The sequence below is a fragment of the Tigriopus californicus genome, chromosome 8, assembly GCF_007210705.1.
Source record: "Tigriopus californicus strain San Diego chromosome 8, Tcal_SD_v2.1, whole genome shotgun sequence".
Lineage (NCBI taxonomy): Eukaryota > Metazoa > Arthropoda > Copepoda > Harpacticoida > Harpacticidae > Tigriopus > Tigriopus californicus.
In genome coordinates, this window is record NC_081447.1 from 12,132,671 (window position 1) to 12,154,621 (window position 21,951).

At 39.3% G+C, this 21,951-nt stretch overlaps 1 protein-coding gene across 1 annotated transcript; it reads right to left on the minus strand.

The window, feature by feature from the left end:
- Positions 1 to 209: 209 nt before the first annotated feature.
- On the minus strand, positions 210 to 6,797 carry LOC131885754 (uncharacterized). The gene is made up of 12 exons (XM_059233898.1): positions 6,083 to 6,797; positions 5,955 to 6,005; positions 5,744 to 5,886; positions 5,609 to 5,675; positions 5,247 to 5,345; positions 4,952 to 5,035; positions 4,846 to 4,878; positions 4,725 to 4,776; positions 4,393 to 4,433; positions 1,633 to 1,826; positions 1,118 to 1,268; positions 210 to 477 (listed from the first exon to the last, which is right to left on the minus strand). Exons 1-12 carry the CDS (start codon positions 6,111 to 6,113, stop codon positions 332 to 334), a joined length of 1,092 nt encoding a protein of 363 aa, XP_059089881.1. The 5' UTR covers positions 6,114 to 6,797; the 3' UTR covers positions 210 to 331.
- Between the last annotated feature and the right edge of the window lie 15,154 nt (positions 6,798 to 21,951).

A 21,951-nucleotide genomic window follows, 5' to 3' on the forward strand; every position in this document is an offset into this window, starting at 1 on the left:
TGCCTTGTGAATTAAAAACAACAATACACAATAGATTTTGAGATAAGGAATCCGTCCATTTAGTTCCCAAAATATGCAAATGAGAAATAACTTATATCCCTTCATTTACTGGAATATGTTTTGGCATTGAAAACTTCAAAAAAAAAATTGAAAACAAAATCACGGTAGGGTACAAAGGTGGTTGATAAACTTTCTGGTAACTTTCGTAATTGGGTGGAGTTACATATTCAATTTATTTCGTACATATACATGGTTCACTTTCACAAAAATGGGCATTGTAATAAAACTAAAACATAATACGGGTATTTTCCATCGGTTTGCTTGGCAAATTTTAACAATCTTGGAGAGCGTAGTTCAAGTGGAATCCAATTATTCCTGCAGGGGATTCTTTTTGCTCGCTAGCAATAGCGTCTGTGCCAGCGCCCAAAGCTTCATCAGAGTCCGTTTTGAAAACCACACGAAATGGCTTTTGTGCACCTGGAAATAAAACACAATATTGAATAACGATAACATCTTTGGAACGCTCTGCCATATAAGTGGCAAGTCAAATTCGTTCCATGAGACAATCGAAGAAATTGAGTTTCAAGATACCCATTGGAGATAAGAAAGCGAGGAACTGTGGGTACGTGTCATTGACAGCTGCACCACAAACCCTAATGTTGTTTAGCATTTTATGGAGATGGATGTAGCGCACTTGATTAACGTGACTTGATTAACGCCCGATTTGTGCTCGGGTATATATGTTCGATCCCATGACTCCGCCCTCCCCCCTCCCCCACTTATCTGTCTAGTGGATATTCGCCTCTCACCAGCATCTTTGGATCCTAGAATGGACCCAAATTCACCCAAATCAACCAAGACAATAAAATAGTTTGTACGTGTATTGTATTGAAAAAACTATATGAATATATGTATCCAAGCAGAAGCTTTTCTCGCAATAAGGATTAGTACATTATCACAAATCGTTAACGAATTGTAATATTTGAAGAACAAACTGTTGGTCCGTTTTTAAGCAATAACCAAAACGAGGTGATTTTTTTCTTCTAAATTTTACGAATCCATCTCAATTTTTTCAAGTTCACCAGACATTCAGTGTCCATGACAAATGGCAACTTACTGCAAATCGACTCATCATTATTTAGCGCTCCAGTGCCGGCGGCGGTATAGCCGAAGAAACGTCCACAAATGCGTTCATGAAGAATGGCCGGAATCGTGCTTGGATCAAATGCGTCAGCAGCGTCACCAACGTCGCTTCCACTGCCAGGAATCTAGAGAAGATTTATAATGCATTATGCCTAACTGAGTTACTATTCTGATTTTACTGTTAGAGCATTGAAAGTTGAATATCTCTTCAGCCTCCAACTAGAGGCAAAGATATATTCTTTTGGTTGAGAAAATCACTATGCCAGCCCCTGTCTTGTTTCACTTTTTCACTTTTTATCTTTTGTTTTAAGGTAAGTTTGATCAAGGAGTATTGGTACTAGAGAAGAAAGTTCTCTGAAACCTCGCTACAAGACGCTTCAATTTTGTGTGACCTCCTTATAGAGTTTTTGCAGATGAGTATGGAATTCATTGAGCACTCTCTCAGCGCGAATGCATCTGATCAGGAGGTAACGCATAGCACGTCCGTACCTGAAGGTAATCTTGGGAGCAACCAAGGTCGACCGCGGCTTTGGCAATTGCGGCTGAACTGATTGACAGACCAAATGAGCCTTGTTTGTTAGCATCGGTAGGATCGCCTGTAATTACTGTATTATAACAAATGGCACATTTGCCCATCTCTTGCCGAAAGCACATGGTGTAACACTGGTTTGACAAATGTGTCACTGCAACAAAGAACGCATGTACGTATTAAATGAAGAATATACAAATTTATGTAGAGTGGAACGAGAGGAAAAGAAATTGAGCTAATGGATATTCATGTCATTTTATCATCAGTGGTCTGATGAAATATTTGAGCCATGAGAGGTTCATGATCCTTGATGTGGGATGTTTGCGGGAGTTTTATGTGGACGATGACGAGTAAAAAAGAGGTAGAAGGGACTTCGTGGACGAAAAGTTCGACATCGCTCCAATTACAAGTGGCCACATCACCAGAGACGAAGTTCTTCCAACCCAAAAAGTGTTCAGATCGAGCCAAGCTCCAAACGACTGGATGTTGAACCCAAGCATTGGTGAAGCCATTCTGGAGGAAAATGCTGCAGAGACGTGAAAATGCCAGTGTTCAACGGAGACATTTTGAAGGTCGTAGAATGGAGCAATACGCGCTATTCCAGAAAAAACTAGGAGAGTGCTTCGGTCATGCATACTTTGAATGTGAGGTCTTTGCCAGAAGAAGAAGAAAATCTTAGGAGCTTCTCATGGATGTAAATTCGTCGCGATGGAATCATCTCAATGGCCCTTATCAGGCGGTATTAGTAAGGTGGAGGTGTTGCTTGCCCTGGATGCTGAAACACTGATTGAGCTAATAGAGCGGGGAAAAGGCGAACCTGGGACCCCGTATGCATTCTGAACTGTCTGAGGAGTGATGGTTCGAGGAAGGATCAATTCCTCCTTGGAAAGCCGGACGCCTCAGTTCAAGTTCATTCAAACCGAAAATGGGAATTTGAACAAAGTGCTCAATGACTTCTATGCAACTGAAAGTTACGGAACAAAGATGTCGAAAGAGGAGGACAACATGAGGCTGAATGATCATTATGCTCTCAAATTGACCAAGGAAACTTCAAGGAAAATCCTTAACAAGCCAGGCTACCTAGGAGGTGTCACTTCCTGGATCCCAGGCCAACCAAAACTAGCCAACAATTAGCCATTCGCTGAAAAGCGGTTCTAGAGTTCGGACAGAAGATTTGCTAAAGATCGACGGTTCACAAGGTATTTGTCACACCAGTGAAGAAATATATAAAAACGAGTATGCAGTGGAAATAACTGAGTCTGAGGAGTTGAGCCGATTAGAACAAAGTTTCTTCCCCCATCGTAAAAAGTGGAAGAAATGGGGTGAATCTATTAGCAAAATGTGCAGGAAAAAGTTTGGACGACCTCCTGCTTACCGTCCCATCCCTTCAAAACAAATTGTTTGCTGGTTTACTTCGTTTTGATAAAGGATTCGTTTTGGCGAGGTTCGTAAGTCTCTATGATCCATTGGGTTAGTGTGCCCAGTAACAGCGCCAGGGGGAACCAATTTCGTGAGATACGTCTTTCAGGAAGAGATTGGGATGAAGAGAGATATCCCGGGACCAGAAAAATTGTTGGACAAAGTGGGTGGAGAATCTGTCGGAATTGACCCAATCACAAATTCCGCGAAGTGTTTCTATCTCTTTCGAGCTCGAAGCTCAAAATGACATCCACCCCTTCCGTGATGTGTCTGAAGAAGCATTTGCGGCCGTTTGGTCACTTGGGAGTTCGGGTAAGAAGGTATCAAATGTGTCAATAATTTGTACCAAGACTAAAAACGGCTTCAAAAGGCCAATTACATTACCCAAGCTAGAGTTACAAGCTGCCACACTTGGTGGACGGATGTTTGCCATGTCCAAAAGGCATTACGGTTACCTATACGGCCACACGTTCAGTGGACGGATTTCTCGAAGAGTGAGAACTTGAATCAAGAACTCCGCTCATCAATTCAAACCCTTTGTGGCAAATCGTGTGGGTGAGAATCCAATCGATCACCCGCCCAGAAGATGGGTGGCCAGTCCTCGGAAAGAATTGTCTTTTGTCTAAGACTCAAAGTCCTTAATCGCTTGGAAAATCTTCTCATAATGGTGGAGGAGTATGATCTGGCGAAATCGAGAGTAGTGCTGGGGCGAGTCCAGCAAAAGTCGGACTGGTATGAGTCCTTTGATTTTTTGACTTTTTACCGGACTCACCGGGTCCGGCAGAGGACTAAAGTCTTTGACGAGAGTTACGTCAAGAAAAAAGACTCGTCTTGCGAAATTCTAAGAAAACATGAATAATTTTTTTTTTGACGAGTCCGGACTCGAATCTTTTCTAATAGACTCGAGTCCAGATCCGCCCCAGCACTAGAATTGAGAAGTTCATGATGCTTCATATGCGATAAAAGTGGGAAGTTTTATGTGGACGATGATGTGTAAAAAGAGGTAGAAGTGAAAAAGAAAAGAAGTTATTTTTGCGTTTCAAAGTGAGAAGGTGGATGTTTGCATTGTTTAATTCATAATCCAACCCAGTATTAGTGTTGGTTTGATAGAGGAGAAATTCAACATCAAGTTTACTTATTGTAAATTTGATGTATCAAAAAGCATGCAACTCATGATGGCTTGAATGCCGCCCAAAATGCTCAGGCAAACAAGGTATTGCTTGAAAGCAATTGAAGTCCTAAACTTTCGACAATCGAGAATATACTCCCACTTCAGATTCAAGGCCAAATAAGATTCATACCATCAGCAGTGACGGCTGTTCCGGTGGTCGGAAAGTTGAAGCTGCAAATAAACAAATAAAAGTTAATTTACTTTTATTATTTGAATCTCTAGACACGTTTGATTACGACCTATCACAATCTTGGAATTCGTTCACAACTTCCTCCTTTGTCAGGATTGTAAAGAACATAACTCTCAGGGACCAACTCATTCAACGAGTATAACAAAAGGTGACCAAAAAGGTGTCATTTATTGTATGAATAATTTTTCTTCGAGACGGTTGACCCTTGAGTGGTCACCTACTGAGTTAAATTTTCTCTTCATTGTCACGTCGTGATTGAAATTTTTACGTACCTCGCAAATTTTCCGGTATTTCCAGTAAAGTATTGCAGACAACCCGGTGGTCCTAAAGCAATTAGCGAAAAGATCAATACCTACGAAAAAGCGACATCAGCACGAAGAGTCAAACACTTACCTCCCCTTTCATCTCCGCAAGCAAATTGGGTCACTGAAATCGATCAAATTCTCATTTTTCTTTGATCCACATACATTTGAACAATTCAATAATTTTGAGAAGTTACCCTTGATGTCAAATTGACGGCTAACTGCAGTTCCACTGAAACCGAATGAGGCTTTGTGACAAAGGGCAGAAGAATCCACAATCACTAGGCAAAAGATTGAAAAATGATTGCCCTAAACATATTTTCATGTTGTTGTAATGGTGGTTTATGTTGTTTGAAATGAGAAATATGCGACCTTATCATTTATATACTCGGCGTTTTGTTATGATGGTTTCATTGTCTTATAAGATTAAGACACAAGTGGAAAGAAAACTTATTCTTGAGGTAAAAAACAATGCTTTTTCGAGCGACTCACTGTGTTGACCCGTGTTGAAGCCGCAAATCAACGGTGATCCATTATTTCCCGGAGAGGTGACACTGAAGCTATCCGAGGTACAGTCTCCAATAGCTCCTCCTAAACAAAGAATAGTGGCAGAATGAAGAAAGAAATTAACATAGTTGGATGAACCAATCATGTCAAACGACAAGTTTTAATTATTTGGGATATTGAATTCACTCATTAATATCTTTCGTCCTAAATAACCAAAAATACGGGCGATAGACTACTCATAATCAGACTTGGGACGCCTCTTTTTCTCTTTTTCTAGCTGAATACTTAACCTGGGTCCCGGGGCACGGTTAAAACAGAATTGAATCAATGAGGGATTCTTTATTTACCATTGATAGTGTCAGTGTTTGCGCCAACGGAGGCGGTTCCTACCGTTGGTCCAGCAATGGAAAACGTCTGGAACAAAAAAAGTCCCTCAATAGAACAATCTAATCATCCATGAAAGGTTGAAATTAAGATCAAACCGTGAAATCCAGTCTGATCCGGCAAATGTTTGATGAACATTTGCAAATCGTGAACGTGCACGGATCGGCCGTGGGCGTGGATGTACTCGCTTGAACGAGATAGGTGCAGTTTTCAGAGGTGGTTCCGCCACAAGCTAGACTGACTGGAAATCCAACAGTCTCGGATTAAGAACCTGATGTTCTCTAAGAACACGTCGATCTATCAACTTACAAACGCAACAAACACCAAATCCTTGGGCGCAAGATCCACTTGAAGATCCTCCTACAAATGTATTGGGTCAGGTGTCACTACTTTGTTCAGATGAATATTCAACAGCAATCAAGGCTAAAACAACTTACCTTTAGTAGCACATTCTTCGGCTGTTTTCATAGTTGTGAAGATTTTAAGTGAGAGCTAATCCTTTGGTAATCAGTCAATAATGCAAATATTATTTTAGTATCAACACTGTCACACACGTTCAGAGTGAAAAACTTAGGGACATCGTTCCGGTGAAGAGGAATAGAACTTAAGTTCCTTGATTTTACTCAATTCAAACGAGACCCAAACGGTATCTTCTGTATTTCTACAATTGCAAGCAACAATACACTATTTTTCTAAGCATGCTGGTGTAGCCAACAGAGCAAATAACGTTTTAGGGTCGACCATCACTCAAAAGCCGGCGTGCTCTAGAGCAAGACCAGGCAAAAAGGTCGGTCTGGTCAACTTCAAGTTCAAAGATGAACATTGGCTGTTGATTATAGAAAGGTTTGAGGAGCTTGATCTCATTTCAATGCTGGAACAGGAATCGTCCATAGATGTAGCCTTAGACAAAATGATTCTTGGTTTTTAAGGAAGTTTGCTCCAGTTTAGCAATATCTGAATGTGTTCCACAAGGCGGGGCACAGTCTACAATTCCAAAGTATAGGAAACTTTGTTCAAGAAGAGTTTCAAATTAGCAAGAAGGCTTAAGAGCAATTTGAATCCAGTAATTACGGTATGGGTAGTCTCCAAAAAAAATTGGACTTCATTCAAGGTAAGATTGAGGCCTCAATCAAAATTGACCACTTACAAACTGAGAGTAAGGTGGTTCAAGATGGTTCAGGAGATCAGGTCGATTTCGAAGGCTTTTTACTCTTATGCAAACTCTAAGAGAAAGATTAAACACCCTGTTGGGCCTTTTGAGGTCGATGGGGAAGCCATAGACAATGTAGAGACTATGGCCAACATACTTGGAGATCAGTTCTCTAGTGTGTTTTCAACTCCACTGAGTTTAGGAGCAACAGTCCATTGCTCTATTGATGAGTTTGTTGGGACTGGCAAGGCTTGTCAAGTTGGGTGTTTAGATGATCTTGTAGTCACAGATCAAGATGCTTTAGAGGCCATCAGGGACTTGAGACTCTCGAGCTCTCCTGGCCCTGATGGGGTGACATCTCAGTTTCTAATGAGATGCTCACAGGTTCTTGTTCCTGTCTTCTCGTATTTGATGCGGTGCATCTTGGATCAGGGCAAGTTCCCCTCTTCTCTGAAGCTGGCTCATGTTGTTCCAATTTTTAATCGGGGAGATAAGTCGCTCCCCAGTACCTATAGGCCGATTTCTCTCACTTCGAATATTGCGAAGGTTTTTGAGAAGATCATGAAGTCCAAACTTGTTGAAATTCTTGAAGTCAATGAAGTCCTTTCTCCTAGCCAGCATGGGTTCCGAGCACATTTTAGCACGGTTCCCCAACTGATAGAACATTTAGAGCAGGTCATTGAGGGACTGGAAAGGCACGAGTCAATTGATGTGGTCTATCTTGATTTTGCCTTTGATAAAGTAGATCATGGCTTTTTGTTGAATAGACTTCATGACATTGGGATCCAACGCAAAGTTCTCAATTGGATAAGAAGCTTCATTCAGGATAGGAAGCAAATTGTTAAGTTCGAGGGATCCCTTAGTGACATACATGATGTCAAGTCAGTTGTTCCCCAGGGCTCCATCTTAGGTCCCCTCCTTTTTATAATATTCCTTGCCACTCTTTTTATGCTGACGATACAGAGTTAGTTTCTGGAAGGAATAGCCAAGATTGCACTAGCCTTGCAAAGGACCTAGAAATAATCTATTCTTAGGTTACTGAGAGTAAAATGGCCCTGAAAGGAATGAAATTCTGCTAAATGACCAATGACAAAGATGTTTCGCTAGGGACATCACAGGAATGAGAAAGCTCTCGTATTGGAAGAGACTAGAAAAGTTGGGATTGCACAGTGTTCAAAGAAGGTACGAAAGTTGTCTGATACTCCACGTTTTCAAAAGCATTCATGAGGTTTGTCCCAACCCAGGATTTACGGACAACTCTAGTGACCGTAGAGGCTTATTATGCGTTTTGAGAACACCTTCAAGCCGGTGAGAATCCAAGCTAGTTATAACAATGAATTCCAAATCTCTTCTTTCTCGGGCTCCTTCATTGTTCAATTTGGTGCCCTCAAATATTCTTGGGGCGTATAGAGGCGATGATCCAGTAACAGGATCTAAGTCAGACTTGGACAAGCTTTTGACTAGAATTCCAGATCAACCCTATATTCAAGAGCTAGCCAGATTAGCCAACTCTAATTCATTGGTCGATCAAATAATACATGAAAATTAAAATTAATAAAAATGTATTAGATTTTCTTCTTAAATTGCTGCGAATTTCATCCCCAGTAGCGGTAAGGAAGTCCGAAAAAAAGTCTCAGTTGATGTTAGACTAAGGGAAAAAATATATTTTTGACTAGTCACAAGTTAACACCCTCTGTCAAGATGTGTGTTGGGCCAAATGAAAGATTAAGTAAACAACGATGTGCTTTTGGTCAAAGTGTAGGTATGTGTATGAATTTTCGGTCCCAATTAGGAAAAAATGATGGTTATAAGGGTAGGTTTGAGACCCTGGATCCTTATAAGCCATAGCGGCTTAAATGGATTAAATATTGCAGATTGCCGTTTGACGATGTTATCCTTTTGATTTTCAATACCCCCTACTGGACACTACAAGAGAATGCATTTTAAAGGTTGTTTCATAACCGCGTCTCCTCAGTTGCGCACACTCATCTGCCCTAAAGTGACGAAAACAAGAACAAAAAGTCTTGAAATCCTGTTGGATATGAAGTTCATGAATATGTGAATCACGTTTCAATTATTTTACCTGAAGAGTGGTTTTAACATTTTTACTGAAATTATTGTACCAGAAAGAACTATAACAAAATATGCTTATTTGATACGCAGTCCTCAATGTTAATAAGAAGAAAAAAATCCAACCCTTATGCTCCAAAACACCGAAAAAAAATGAAGCGGCAGTAAGCAAATTTGATGTGGTAAATTCATTGACATTTTGAAGATTGCTTTTAGAAATAGAAAATACTCATGAATGTCAGGTCTTTTAATACATCAAGACTTTTTGTTCTTGTTCCACTCACTTTTGCGCCACATGTTTAATTGAGTAGCCTCTACATATTTTCAAACACCCTGTACCTAAAGTCAGGTCAGAATGAGCTTTTGGAGCTTCGAAGTTAAAGTATCTCTAGAACAAAGGTTGGTGGGGAAAAACTATCACTAAAAATGTCTAAGTGGGCCCTAGGATAAAACTTCATAAAACCAAATAAATCTTCTGGTTTGGGTTTTCAGGGGTTTTTCTAACCGCTACATAATGTAAAAGAATGTAATCCCCAGTACTTTTAAGATGATTTTTTGTCGATGAAGATTCGTCTATCTTTTACCTGTCAATCTTTATATAATATTTTGTCTACCTTGAATGTAGGGTTGATCTGGAATGCTATCTAAAAATTTGTCCAAGTCTGACTTGAAAGATGCAACCGGATCAAAGAGGTCTACGTATTCCCTACGAATATTTGAGGGCACCAAATTAAACAATGAAGGAGCCCGAGAAAGAAAAGAGGTGGACTTCATTGTTCGAACTAGCCTAGATTCTTGAGGACTTGAAGGTGCTCTCAAATTGCACGTTAAGCATCTACGGTCACTAGAATTGACCCTAAAACCTGGATCGGGAAAAAGCTCAAGAATGCTTTTGAAAAAGTTCAATATCAGATACCTTTCGTACCTTCTCTGAACACTCTACAGTCCCAACTATTTCAGTATCTCCCAATATGAGAGCTCCCTCAATCCTGTGATGTTCCTACTGAAACATCTTTGGACTTGTTCGTCCTTTTGCAAACCTTCTTAACTCATTGGAGCCCAAATAGGTTTTGGTATTCAAGATGTGGATGGACAATGGACTTGTGCAGAGTAAGCATCGTGATACTATCTCTGGACATTGTGTCGGTAGCTTAATAATTTTCCTAACTTGGTGTATTTAGAGGCATGTGAGAACACATTTTAAGGAAAATCATATGCCTGGTTCCAAATAACTCATGGAAGCTGACGAAATTCATATTTACACAATTTTTTTTAATATCTCGGAACTGTGAGTGCCACCAGTTTTTGACCAAACCTCTCGGGAAAAGTTTGGCGATGGCAAAAGTATGTTGCTTCCTTGCTATAGAGTTCTTGGCCAAACATGGCTCAGAGTAGACAATTGTTGGGATTACAGATCTAGCATTTTCACTGGGTTTACCTTGTTCATGAGGATAATCTCATCTTTGAGATTCATGCGGTTACTCCCAGATGTTGACGCAATCTTTCATAATATTTGCAATATCCGTCCCGCTTCTCGATATCAAAGTATTAGCTCTCATATGTGTGATTCACTGACATGTATAGCAAGTTCCGTTTCTGGACGAGGATCCCACGCAGCCATCATTCTGTGGACGAAAAGAAAATAGATATAAGAATAGAAAAACTACATCTCGATTACCAAACCAATGAGCGTAAAACAGTAAATGTATGAATGATTATCTCACGGGGAAATTGACGATCTGAAATATCGAAAGCACTGAAAGGCAACAATGGGCTTTGATTAACCAAGGCAGCTTGTGGTCGCAAAGGAAAATATGTTTTCTATTTCAAAACACTCACATTTTCCCTTTCGGGTATTATTTTGACTTAGTGTCATAACCATAGAACTAGAAATGACAAAGACAAAAATGAATGGTGCTGTCCAGTGGGATCTCATGGCGAAGAGGTCTGATCTGGCTGATGATCGAAATGAACTGATTGTTCAAACTACAAAGATTGACAAGAATGAACAACAGAAATGAGAATGCTTTTCGGCGAGCGACCGCACCGCCAAGCTTGAAGTCAACCAGGCCTCTCATTCACAGGCATATGGAGGGCTGCAAGCCCAGGTGCAAACATGGTTCAGGTGAGCACGAAACCCTCTTGAACGGCATTTGATTGATTTTAATGGAAAGTCTGTCGAAATGTATTTGCCAACACAGAACATAAAGAATGAAAAAATTACTGCTCAAACAAAGCCAATTAATTCGCCCTGAACGATATATTAAGGCACAAATATATCATGATCTGTCCTCGACATTCAACGAAATTTTGCTAACTTAAGGATATCCAATTGAAATATTGAACGGCTCATCATGAATTGGAACCGTGGCTATTATTGGTTTATTGATTAAATTCACTCAAGGATAACGGAGATGAAAAAGAGTTTAGGAATAAAAGTAAGAGTATTGTGAGTCTAAAAAAAAACTTAGCACACAAACAAGGCATTGTCATCAAAAGAGAGCAGGTCCTTCATAAACGAATTTAGAGCTTTTGATTTTCTGATCTCACGAGGAAGTCTATTCCACAATCGGGGAACTCTCACAAAGAAGCCACGAGAACGAATTCCTTCTTGCATAAGGCTCATGAACGGGACAACTCAGGATTCGGCGGGTAGTCGGTTCTCGTGTCCTTTTTACCTCGGCGCCGAAGGGAAACGGAGTTTCAAACAGTTTTAGTTGAACCCTGAAGGAGAACAATTTGTAAGCAAAGATGAGGTCTTGGTGTATCCTCCGAGTGCGAAGTTTGCGAAGCTTGAGTACTTCAAGACGAGCTTCATAACTGGAATGATATAGTCCAGGAAAACTCTTTGCTGCTCGGCATTGGACCCTTTCCAATCATGATAGGTCCCCAAAATTTGAAGGAGACTAATTTGGGAGGAATTTTCCAAAAGGGGTCGCACATTTGTCTTGTATAGGGCCAAGTGAGTCTTCAAACCACGAGTGATAAAATGGCGTTTGATCATACCCAAGACTTGACTTGCCTACGATGCTATTTCCATGCCATGGCTACTGAAATTGAAACGATGTGACACCCAGGTCTTTTTGACAACCCCCTCCTCTTTAAAGTTGCTCCACCTAAGTGATAGCCAATGACTGGGTGCAAAGCTTGCCGAGACACCATCCAAACAGAACACTTTGAGACATTGAAAATCATCTGATTGGCGAGACTCCACTGATAGAGCAAATCAAGATCTTTGTGCAAGGCGAGTGAATCCGATTAGCTAGAAATGTAGTTTTGCATCATCAGCAAACTTTAAAAATGAAGATCCAAATAGTGGTTGCAGGTCGTTTATGCACACTAAGTACAAGAGAGGGCCTATAACACTGCCCTGCGGTACACCAGACGTAGCATCTTTCCAATCAGACCCGTAGCCGTTCAAAAACACTCTCTGGAAACGTCCCAACAGCCAATCGTTCACCCAAGATATCACCTGACCGCAAATGCCAGCGCCTTGTAGTTTCTTTTGGAGACTGCAATGATCGACCTTATCAAAGGCTTTTGTGAAATCGAGGAAAACCACATCCATTGTCCGTTTTTCTTCCTTCAACGGAGAGGGTCAGGCAATCATGGAAAAGAAGAAGATTTGCAGCACAGGACCGCCCGGTCCCAAAACCGTGTTGTTCCTCGCCGAAAAATCGAAATATTAGTTTTATACACGATATTACAATGTTAGATATACACAATATTATACACGATTGAAAACAAACATTGAAGTTTCACTCGAAATATCGAACAAGCTCAACGAGCTTATGTTTTACATTCATGAGCCCTTGTCAAGTTCTTAACGTGACCATGGCCACTTAATGCAAAAGACTCCTTTCCTTTCAGGGATGCGTTTAAGCGGTAAAGTGATAACGAGGAAATCATTCCTAACTATCAGCGAGAAGGCAGTAAAACTGCCCATAAGTGCGTGTATATGCATTGCCATACGCTTTATGAAATCCTTAATAAACAGTTTGTGCGGTGTACCGAAACACGATCGTAGAATGCGCATGCCCACTACACTACCTTTAGAAAATGATTTTCAATTGATGATGTCTACCAATTCTAAAAGTTTTACGTTCCCACGTGATTGCTGTCATTTAACGAAAGAACTCATCTTGGAATTATACATGAACATATGACACAAGTAGCGTATCCAAAAACCTTGTTTTTGAAAAAAATAGTTCTCAGTTCCAGGCATTGAAAAATCCCGGTTCTCTGGTCCAGCTCTGCTTTTTTCTATATTTCATGAAGAGCAAGAAAACAACATATGAAAAGCTCTAATGTAGTTTTGGAATCCGATTTTGGTTCGTATCGGCTTGCAGCATTTCGTTGATCGGAATTATCGAAGCAATCCTCAATACCATAAGTCATCAGGAGAAGGCCATCACCGGAAAGTTTGTTTGCCCCACTTCTTACAGTTGTCTCTTTCTAGACATGCTCGCCAAGCTTGAACCTCTATCTACGAAATGTGACAAGGACCGCCCACTTTTTTTTGGCTTAATCTTAATAAACTTTTTCTTATTTCAGAATTGGATTATCACAAACCAATCAACATCATTTCTTAAGTTACCATGTCTTAAGTAAAAATGAAAACTAAAAAAAGATGGTAATTCGTGAAAAATATTAGGGTAATCCAAAAGGAAGAGAGTACAGAATCACATGCTTCATCACCATGGACTGTAATTTGGTGTTAAGTTGGAGAATGCATATTTCGTTTCAAACATCTATCCATTATCGATTCCTGGATATTGCATCAGGATTCTATCTAACACTTCATAATCTAAACTAAAAGTACCAAAGCGGACTCCAAAAGTACATTAGAAATTTTTCGTTGCTGTTTTACAAACGTTACTGATAAAAGTACGCTAAAGAAAGGATCAAATATGTTGAATCCAAGTTTTAAAAAGGCTAGTTTGAAAACACCCAAAACCCAAGTATCAGTTCCTGTTTTTTCGAAAAAAGAGATATCAAATCCAGTTTTAAACACTAGACACAAGTAGTGTCGAATCTTGCCAAAAGAACCAAACCATTTCTACACCAAAATTAAGTGCTAAATAGTGAGGCAAAAGTGCATGTTCTGAAAGGAAATATCATAACATGCAACTTCTCCATCACAATTGGGGACCGAAGTCAGCAAAGTTGTTCAAGCATAATCATCACGTGCAAGAGCCTTTGGGTTCAACGGATGTTGTGAAAAACCGCAAACACATAAAGGGCGTCGCTTTAACAATAAGCCGTACCAAGTGCCAACAACCACAGGGCGACGGATCCCATCCGAATTCGACAGGTGCTCATGATTTGAATATATCATTTCAAATTGTAATTGACTGTCACCGCAGATGAAATGGCTGAAAAATGAAGTCAGCCTGCCAAGAGCAGTCTTACGTGATAGTGAGCGTCTCTGGGCCGAAATTATTTGGACGTAAGATATACGATAGACATTTTGATATGCATGATGGCGAGCGGTTTACGTGGTCCTTCCCATAGATTGGAACATACGGTAGACCACTGGAATCGCGTGGTCTATGATTGGACGAAATTTGTGATTATCTGTCATGCCTGAGAAGTCTCTCACTTCGAAACGTGGTGTTGGAAGAAAGGGCAACATAAATCGTCTGCTGGATGATTTAAAACCGCACGCTCTTTGATTGAAGCGGCGGAGGGGGGGGGGAGAGAGAGACGTAGTTTTAATCATTTTTTTTTTCATTTCATGCATAAAAGGCATGTGTCTATGATTTTGCTTGCACGCTTGGACACCCAATTCTTTTTCAAAACTTGTATTACAAACATTGCTGCTTAAAAACTCTCGCTTTGAGGGACATATTTTAATTCTCAGGTCTGGTTTAAAAAATAGCTTTGTGACAAGCAATATATCTTGTTCTGTCCGTTTTTTGGATATAATACATCTCAGCAAAGACGACTCTCGCCACTTGAATGAACTCATCTTTGACTGAAGTTCAATTTTTGCGAATGTAGTCGACCAATAGGAACCGCCAATAGCGAACATTCATTGCGGGGTTGACTTACTAACATCGTCCTTCATTGCACAAATGACCCAATTGACAACAGGCAGGAACCAAATTACAACCGTTGTTATCCATCGATCCCATCGAATGAATGAAACATTGACACACGAAAAGTTCATGAGCACTACAGGGAGGAGACGTGGTGTAGTTGTCAGCGCAGTTACCTCATGTGAGAGAGGTCCCCGGTTTGAATCTCCTCCCCGACCCTTCTCAAGGTAAGGTTTGAGCGCTAGCTACACCCACAGACCGAGAACCAAAACTGATACCGGACTTGAAATTGGCTATCGAAATTTTTGACATGAATGCTGTGACGGCTGGCTTCGCTGGCGGGGCGAGGTGCACTCTCCGACCCTAGCACCCCAAACCCAAAATCATTAGTCGAATTCAGGCCATGGATTCAAGGCTGCAACGACCTTCACTTTTCGTCCAATCTGATAGAAAATATACCCGAGGCTGAACAACAAGGTTACTTTTTTGACTTCTTTGAAAGTCCAACTCCAGTATGTACAATGTTAAAGTGTTGGTTTTATCCTAAAACCAAGGATTTTCAGGAAAATTGAAGGGTTTTGGTTATGTTTGAGGGAAACTTAGGAGACATACAGGGTGGGCGTAAAAAATTGGGGCTATATTTGTTCCCGCAAAAAGATTTGTTTGGGATTGAACCTGAAGCTTTCATCAGGAGAAAGTTGTGCAAGTGATCTTGATGTCAGAACCAAAACCAAGGGCCAGCTGAAGACCGGCAAGAGGCCCAGGGAAATGGGTGAGCCTTTCGGAGTCCATCCTCAAACCGTTGGCAAGAGGAGAACTTCATTCAAGAACAGCGAATCCCTTTACAACAAAGTCAGACCAAGGGCAAAGATCTGGGATTGCAGTGAGCCCAAATAGCATGAAGATCGTGAATAATATTAGTCAAGCAATTTTTTCCTTAAATACCACACTAATATTTGAATATTCAAACAAATAAAAAACTATTTTCACTTTTTTTTACAATTTGTCTTCACGTTTTCGGAACTTCGTTTTTTGGCTGATTGTTGTAACTTAAAAACAGCTATTTCGACCAAAATTACAAACTATTTTTTGGACTCCTAATTATTACCCTTGAAACCATATCAACGATTCCGATTCTTGAAGTTGACGTTTGTCCCCGCCCCAACATCCAGATCACATATTTTCTTTGAAACATTCTTAGAAGAGGATGCATGATGTAATGATCAATATCTTTTGTTGCACTCAAACTAAAACACGAAAATACATTGACTCTTGAATTCAACGAACCATACGGCAGTGAAGTTCTAGGTTTATAAAAGCTATTCAAAGAATCAATACCAATCGACCTTTTATGACCTATTTGAATAACTTTTGGCGAGTATGACCATACATTTGTGTCATCCATTTGAAAATGAGCGAAGAAATCGTGTGCATGTAAACGTTTAGACGGTGTCTCATAGAATTTTGAAGCTTCTGTAAATGAACAAATCCCAATCATTCGGCACTATTTTGCTTTTTTTCAAGTGAAAAGACCTTCATTAGCCCGGTTGTTGGTGGTGCTTTTTGATTACGACCGTTTAAATAACGAGAGTTGGAACAATGAGGGTTTAGTATGCTGAAAATCTAACTAGATTCCGTGGAACAACGGTCAGATCAGAGAGCTTCAACATGTAGTCTTGAAATAGCGGGTCAATTAGTACCCTGGGTTACAGATGTGCAAGGTGAAAAAGTTGCTCTCCAATGATCTATGGAAATTCTTTTCATTTAGAATAAGATCAATGAACGGGCACGTACCAAATCAAATTTCATCACAGTATGCCATCTGTAGTTTGTTTGGTATGGTTTATTATTCCAGTAGAAGTAGAGTGTATCCATTTCAATGAAAGATCGAACATATATAGTAACGCAAACCCATCCGAGCAAGAGCTCAATTAGTAGCTTCTTGCTATAAATTGCTGTGAGCTCAGACGGTTGTGAATATACCTTAAGACAATTTTGAACGTTTACTCATAGTCTTAACATGCCAAGTTTAAGCGCCAAGCAATATGATTAGAAATAAATAAATTAGCAAATGTCTTAAATAATTACTAGGTTAACACAGACGATCACCTTGAATTCAAGTATAGTTGAAATGTTGACTTTTTGTCGGTGGATAATCGACGCAAAAAAAGAAAAACAGATTATACTGACAAATCAGATCTGCTTCCAGGCCAAGTCAAGTCATGTCCTACGAGTAGATTAAGAGTTTACAAGTAAGAATCATATTCTCAAAGTGAGTGGTTAAGGCAGATACAGTTTCAGTTGAAAGAACGACGGCCTCGTTTACCTAAGAGGTTGCGAGGATCAGCATGGGTAATTTACCGTCCTGTAAACCCAAGTCGTTTTTCTTTCGTGTTTTTTTTTGCATGCCCTCTCCTTAAAACGAAATCCTCATCGGTTGAACAAAAAGTCAATTCGCCCTGCAGATCTCATATCAATGACGTCAAATCTTCACCCAAATGGGATTATCCTAGATAATTAGCATGCCAAGGAATACCTAATCCTTAGCATTAGCCTCGTGATTTCAGTTGGCCTACGTTCACAGATCCTTTTTCTGGGCCACGACTAGAAATGATGACAAGATTGAAATATTTTTCCAGATCTTTTAAAGTCTCGGTCTAAGTGTTTTAGCTCTCAAACTGAAACTGAAGCTGGCTGTTTATGGTGAAAACCACTGGGTCACCATATTACCAATCTGGGATAAACCATGGATTTCTAGAAGACCTGGATGGCGCACGGCAAAAAGAAAGTGACCCATAGAGGGGAAATAGAGAGGATCTCTCTGTTTGTTTGAAAGAGCACCCTTGACATCATTTTCAGTGCTTCTTTCTTCATGGAAAATACAAAAATATCAATAGTTACGAATTATTAAGACAATTGCCCTATTTTTAGTTCCTAATTTTCTATCATTAATTCTTCTTTAAAGCTAAGATGAAATTCCAGTAGTGTTAGTAAAACTCTCCTCCCTTGACAAACCAAGATATAGGTTTCAATGGGCACTTATTGCCAATTGTAAAAGCGAGACATAATACCTAATAAAGTATGATTTCTGCAAAACTCTTCTTCCATCTCTACCCAAAACGAGGTTCTAGTTAAAATAGCTTAAATCAATAATAAACTTTTAAAAAAACTTGGCCCTTCCACTTGGATATTGCAATCAAATCTAAATGATCCAAAGCAACTCTCTCATTCAAAATTGTAAATGAATTGAAAATGAGCTTCTCAGTTTCAACATGAAGTCTTCCTCAGTAGAAAACATTTAATATTGAATTGGAAACAGCATGGTGTTAAACTATGACAGCAAGTTCATGAGGTGCGTTATAACTCCTACAATCCAAAAAGTATGTAATAGTTAGGGCGGGGAAGGTATTATATGTACTTGTTTTTTTAACAAGTAATTGAGGTTCAAGAACATATTTTCAATTTAAAGGGAGCTCCTTCAATGTGATTCCTTCTGGGTTTTTGTTTGGTTTTTCACGGGCTTTTCTAACTGCTAAAATAGGAATGTAATCCCCAGTGCTATTGAAATGAAAGGTTATATTCATCTATCCATTACCTTTCAATCTTTGCATGTTATTTGGTCTACCAACGAGTTTGAGTTGGCAGACCGAGCTAGGCCTAGAAAGTAGAGTTGATCTGGAATGCTACTTAAAAATTTGTTTACTTTGTCCTTGGAAAATGCTTGATTATAGGGATTTGCAAAGACCTCATTTTTGCAATACTCCTAAACAAACATTAACAATCACTAACTTTGATTGTCTTTAACATACACTGATATATTTTAGCAAAAACAAGTACGTAAATCTTCCAGGCTTGTTGAGAGGTCTGGGAGCAACTTAAAGATACAAAAATTGAATAGCTGTAATTTGAATAAAAATGTTGAGAGCTGGATTGAAGAACTTGATTCCCATCATGCACTTCCCAAAGTATGAGTGGCATATCAAAACCAATTTGTATATCTTTTGAAACAACTAGAACTTCAAACAGCTAAGGAAATGTGCTTCAACAACTTTTACTGAAAGACAACTTTCTTTTTTTGGTATTGTGCAATTCATAATGTGTTTCAATGGTCAAGGCAATTTGAGGCCCAATTCTTCATACTTCTGATTTTAGGCATTCACTTTAGGGGTGTTAAAGAGAGTACTAAAAAGTTATTCTTAATCTAGGATAAGACAGTGATTCCTGCAGAACATATTGTAAAGGAATAAGATCAATTGGTTTAGTATAGTTGTTTAGAGTTAAGAAAGGTGATAGTTAACTATGACAAATGTTTAGACTTTAATTATTGCAAGGATCTCTTATCAGATATTTGGGTGACTTTGCCACAAACCCAAGCTTCATCATTCCATTTTAAGAAGTGAGCATATCAAATTTTTGGATTGGTATGATAAGTCTTGCTGAATTTCAAAATGAACTGATTTTCGAAGAATTCCAAAGGTTTTCAAAGGTTTTTGCTTTGGCTTCATATCACGTCACTCTATTAGTTATGCATGGACAAACAGAAACTTTGGTCGAAAACAAGAGATATGCACATGTTTCTGCCACTTACAATTAGACTTAAATGAGAGTTTAAAACATTAAGTACCAGAAGTGTCACTACTTGCTCATTCTTTCTTACCTCTTCATTGTGATTTTTGCCTTCAGAAATTCCAAATGGAAACAACATTGGTGATTTANACCAAATTGGAATTGGGCAATTGAAGGTGAAATTCACATTTGACCACAATGCCAATGGGAAATACCCTCGTGTTGAAAACACTTCAAGAACAGCGTCACTGAATCATAGATAATCCTGCCTAGGGTGCCCTGGACAAAATATGGTCAACAATGATGTTATTTTGACACTCAATTAACGTAGATTAGTGAAGTACCTGAGTTCAGGCGAATTTTTTTGCCGTCATGGCCGGTCACTTCTTGACTCGAGGGTAACCAGGGTTCAAACAGATTAGATAGCCAAAGCCAGCTTGACTTTTTATTGGTATTTAGTTACTGGGCATGAAATGGTTTAACCATGAAATGAAGTTGAAAATAATAACAAGCATTTCCACAATAATGCGGTTCAAAACATTTGATATTTGGTAACTTTCCTTCAATGAAGTGTTTATATTAAACCTTATCATTAGCCTCCTCATTTGAAAACAGAAGCCCTGAATAAGCAATTTCAAGGCAAGTAGGACGAGTCGAAAATTCCAGCCCATTTCACCACTTAATGCCAAACTGTTGACCCAGCCGATCAAGCCAAGACTAAACCAGCCTAAAGACATAATACAGGCTGAATTGGCGTTGCTACTTTGTCGTTTCTCCCTTGTGGGTCACCCAAGAAAGAGAATCTGTGACTGAGCGGAGTCCATCTCTTTTTTAGAAGTCCGTGGATAAACGTTATTCTCCACCGATTAGTTGGCGGTGCTCATTTCTAAATTTGTGGCAAAATGTTATAAGGTTTAGATAGAGACTTTTAAGGTTTTTAATATCGTGTTAGGTTAGGTTGGGTTAGGTTAGGTAGGGTTAGGTTAGGTAGGGTTAGTTTAGGTTTTATTAGGTCAGGCTAAGATTTAAAAAAGTAGTACCGCCAACTAAAGAAGTTGCCTAAAGAAATAACAGATGACAGCTAGTGACTGGTGAAAGGAAGTGTACTCTGTCTGTTTCCTCTTCTTCATTTCCTTCATCTTCTTTTATACAATATTGATAATAACCAATAATACTCTTTATACTCACCCATGGTGATTTGAGTGGTATCTACAATAAACAAAAAACAATAAACAACTAATCGGTGGAGAATAACGTTTACCCCAATCTGGACCCCCCTCACAAAGACAGATAGGTGACCATATCTAGAGAAGAGCACTAGATCTGACATCCGCTTAGGTTTTCGTCATATCTAGAAATTTCTGAGGGAAATCGACAAATTCTGATGATTTTCAAGTTCTTTTTGGTTCTGTAAGATCTAAGAAAAATTGGGGCATTTTTTCTCTCGTTATCTCGTGACAATTTATGCATGCATCGAGTAGATTGGATATTTTCTTGGGCTAAAGCAGTACCTTTGTCTTCATTACGTGACTGGGTGAGTGATACGGTTTGAAAATCATCCTCAACTCGCAATGACGCCTTTCCTTGACCAGGATTGGACAGACTTCCAATCTTCATTTCCAATCTAGCTTTCCTTGAGCTCCAAAATGGTCCCAAGGGATTTCTGAAACTGAGCTCTCCGATCACCCTACCCCAATGTCAACACAGATATGAATTCAAACGGACTTTTTGAGTCCGTTTATTGGTACCTTAATTGCGTGATTATCAATTTGTAGCATTGCGTTATCGGAATCATGACTGCCATCCTCAACACCATGAGTCATCCAAAGAAGATCGCGTTTTTTTTACTCCCTCCTCACATGCATCCCATTTGAGACTGGCTTGATTACATAGGAATGGATTGCGGGTTAAGATAATGAAACTCTGTCAGAGTAGTATTTGGATGGGTGAAACAAGCCAAGCTTGAATCTTTGGGAATAAACTTGAATGACAATTTTTTCAGTTTTCTAACCTGAAATCAAAATCAGTAACCATGACTACATGAGCAAACATATCTAACAACTTTGCTCTTAAGAACAAGGTAAACCAACCTCTTGTGTACATAGCAGACATTAAAAGAAACATGGAGGACTTGACTTATGTAAAGCTTTTTATTCAAAAATATGAAGCTGAATATGCCATCTTCAATCTTAAACATAATGATTGTTTAAAATCATAAAACAAATTATGGGCCACTCTATTCCTTTTGGCCTGTGCCTAGCTGGGCTTGGTCTTATTATTTTGAAAGTAACAAAGGTGGGGCTCCCTGAAAAATATCAGGGTGGATGAAGAAAAGTACCAATTCATTGGCTTCATGACTATAATACATAACTTTGTTATCAGCTTCGCACATCTTACTATGGTAAAAGCCTAAAAAAAACAATAGGGGATGTCAAGTAAAGGAAATTCAAGGAAAAATGTGGTCCGGCACCCTGATTTT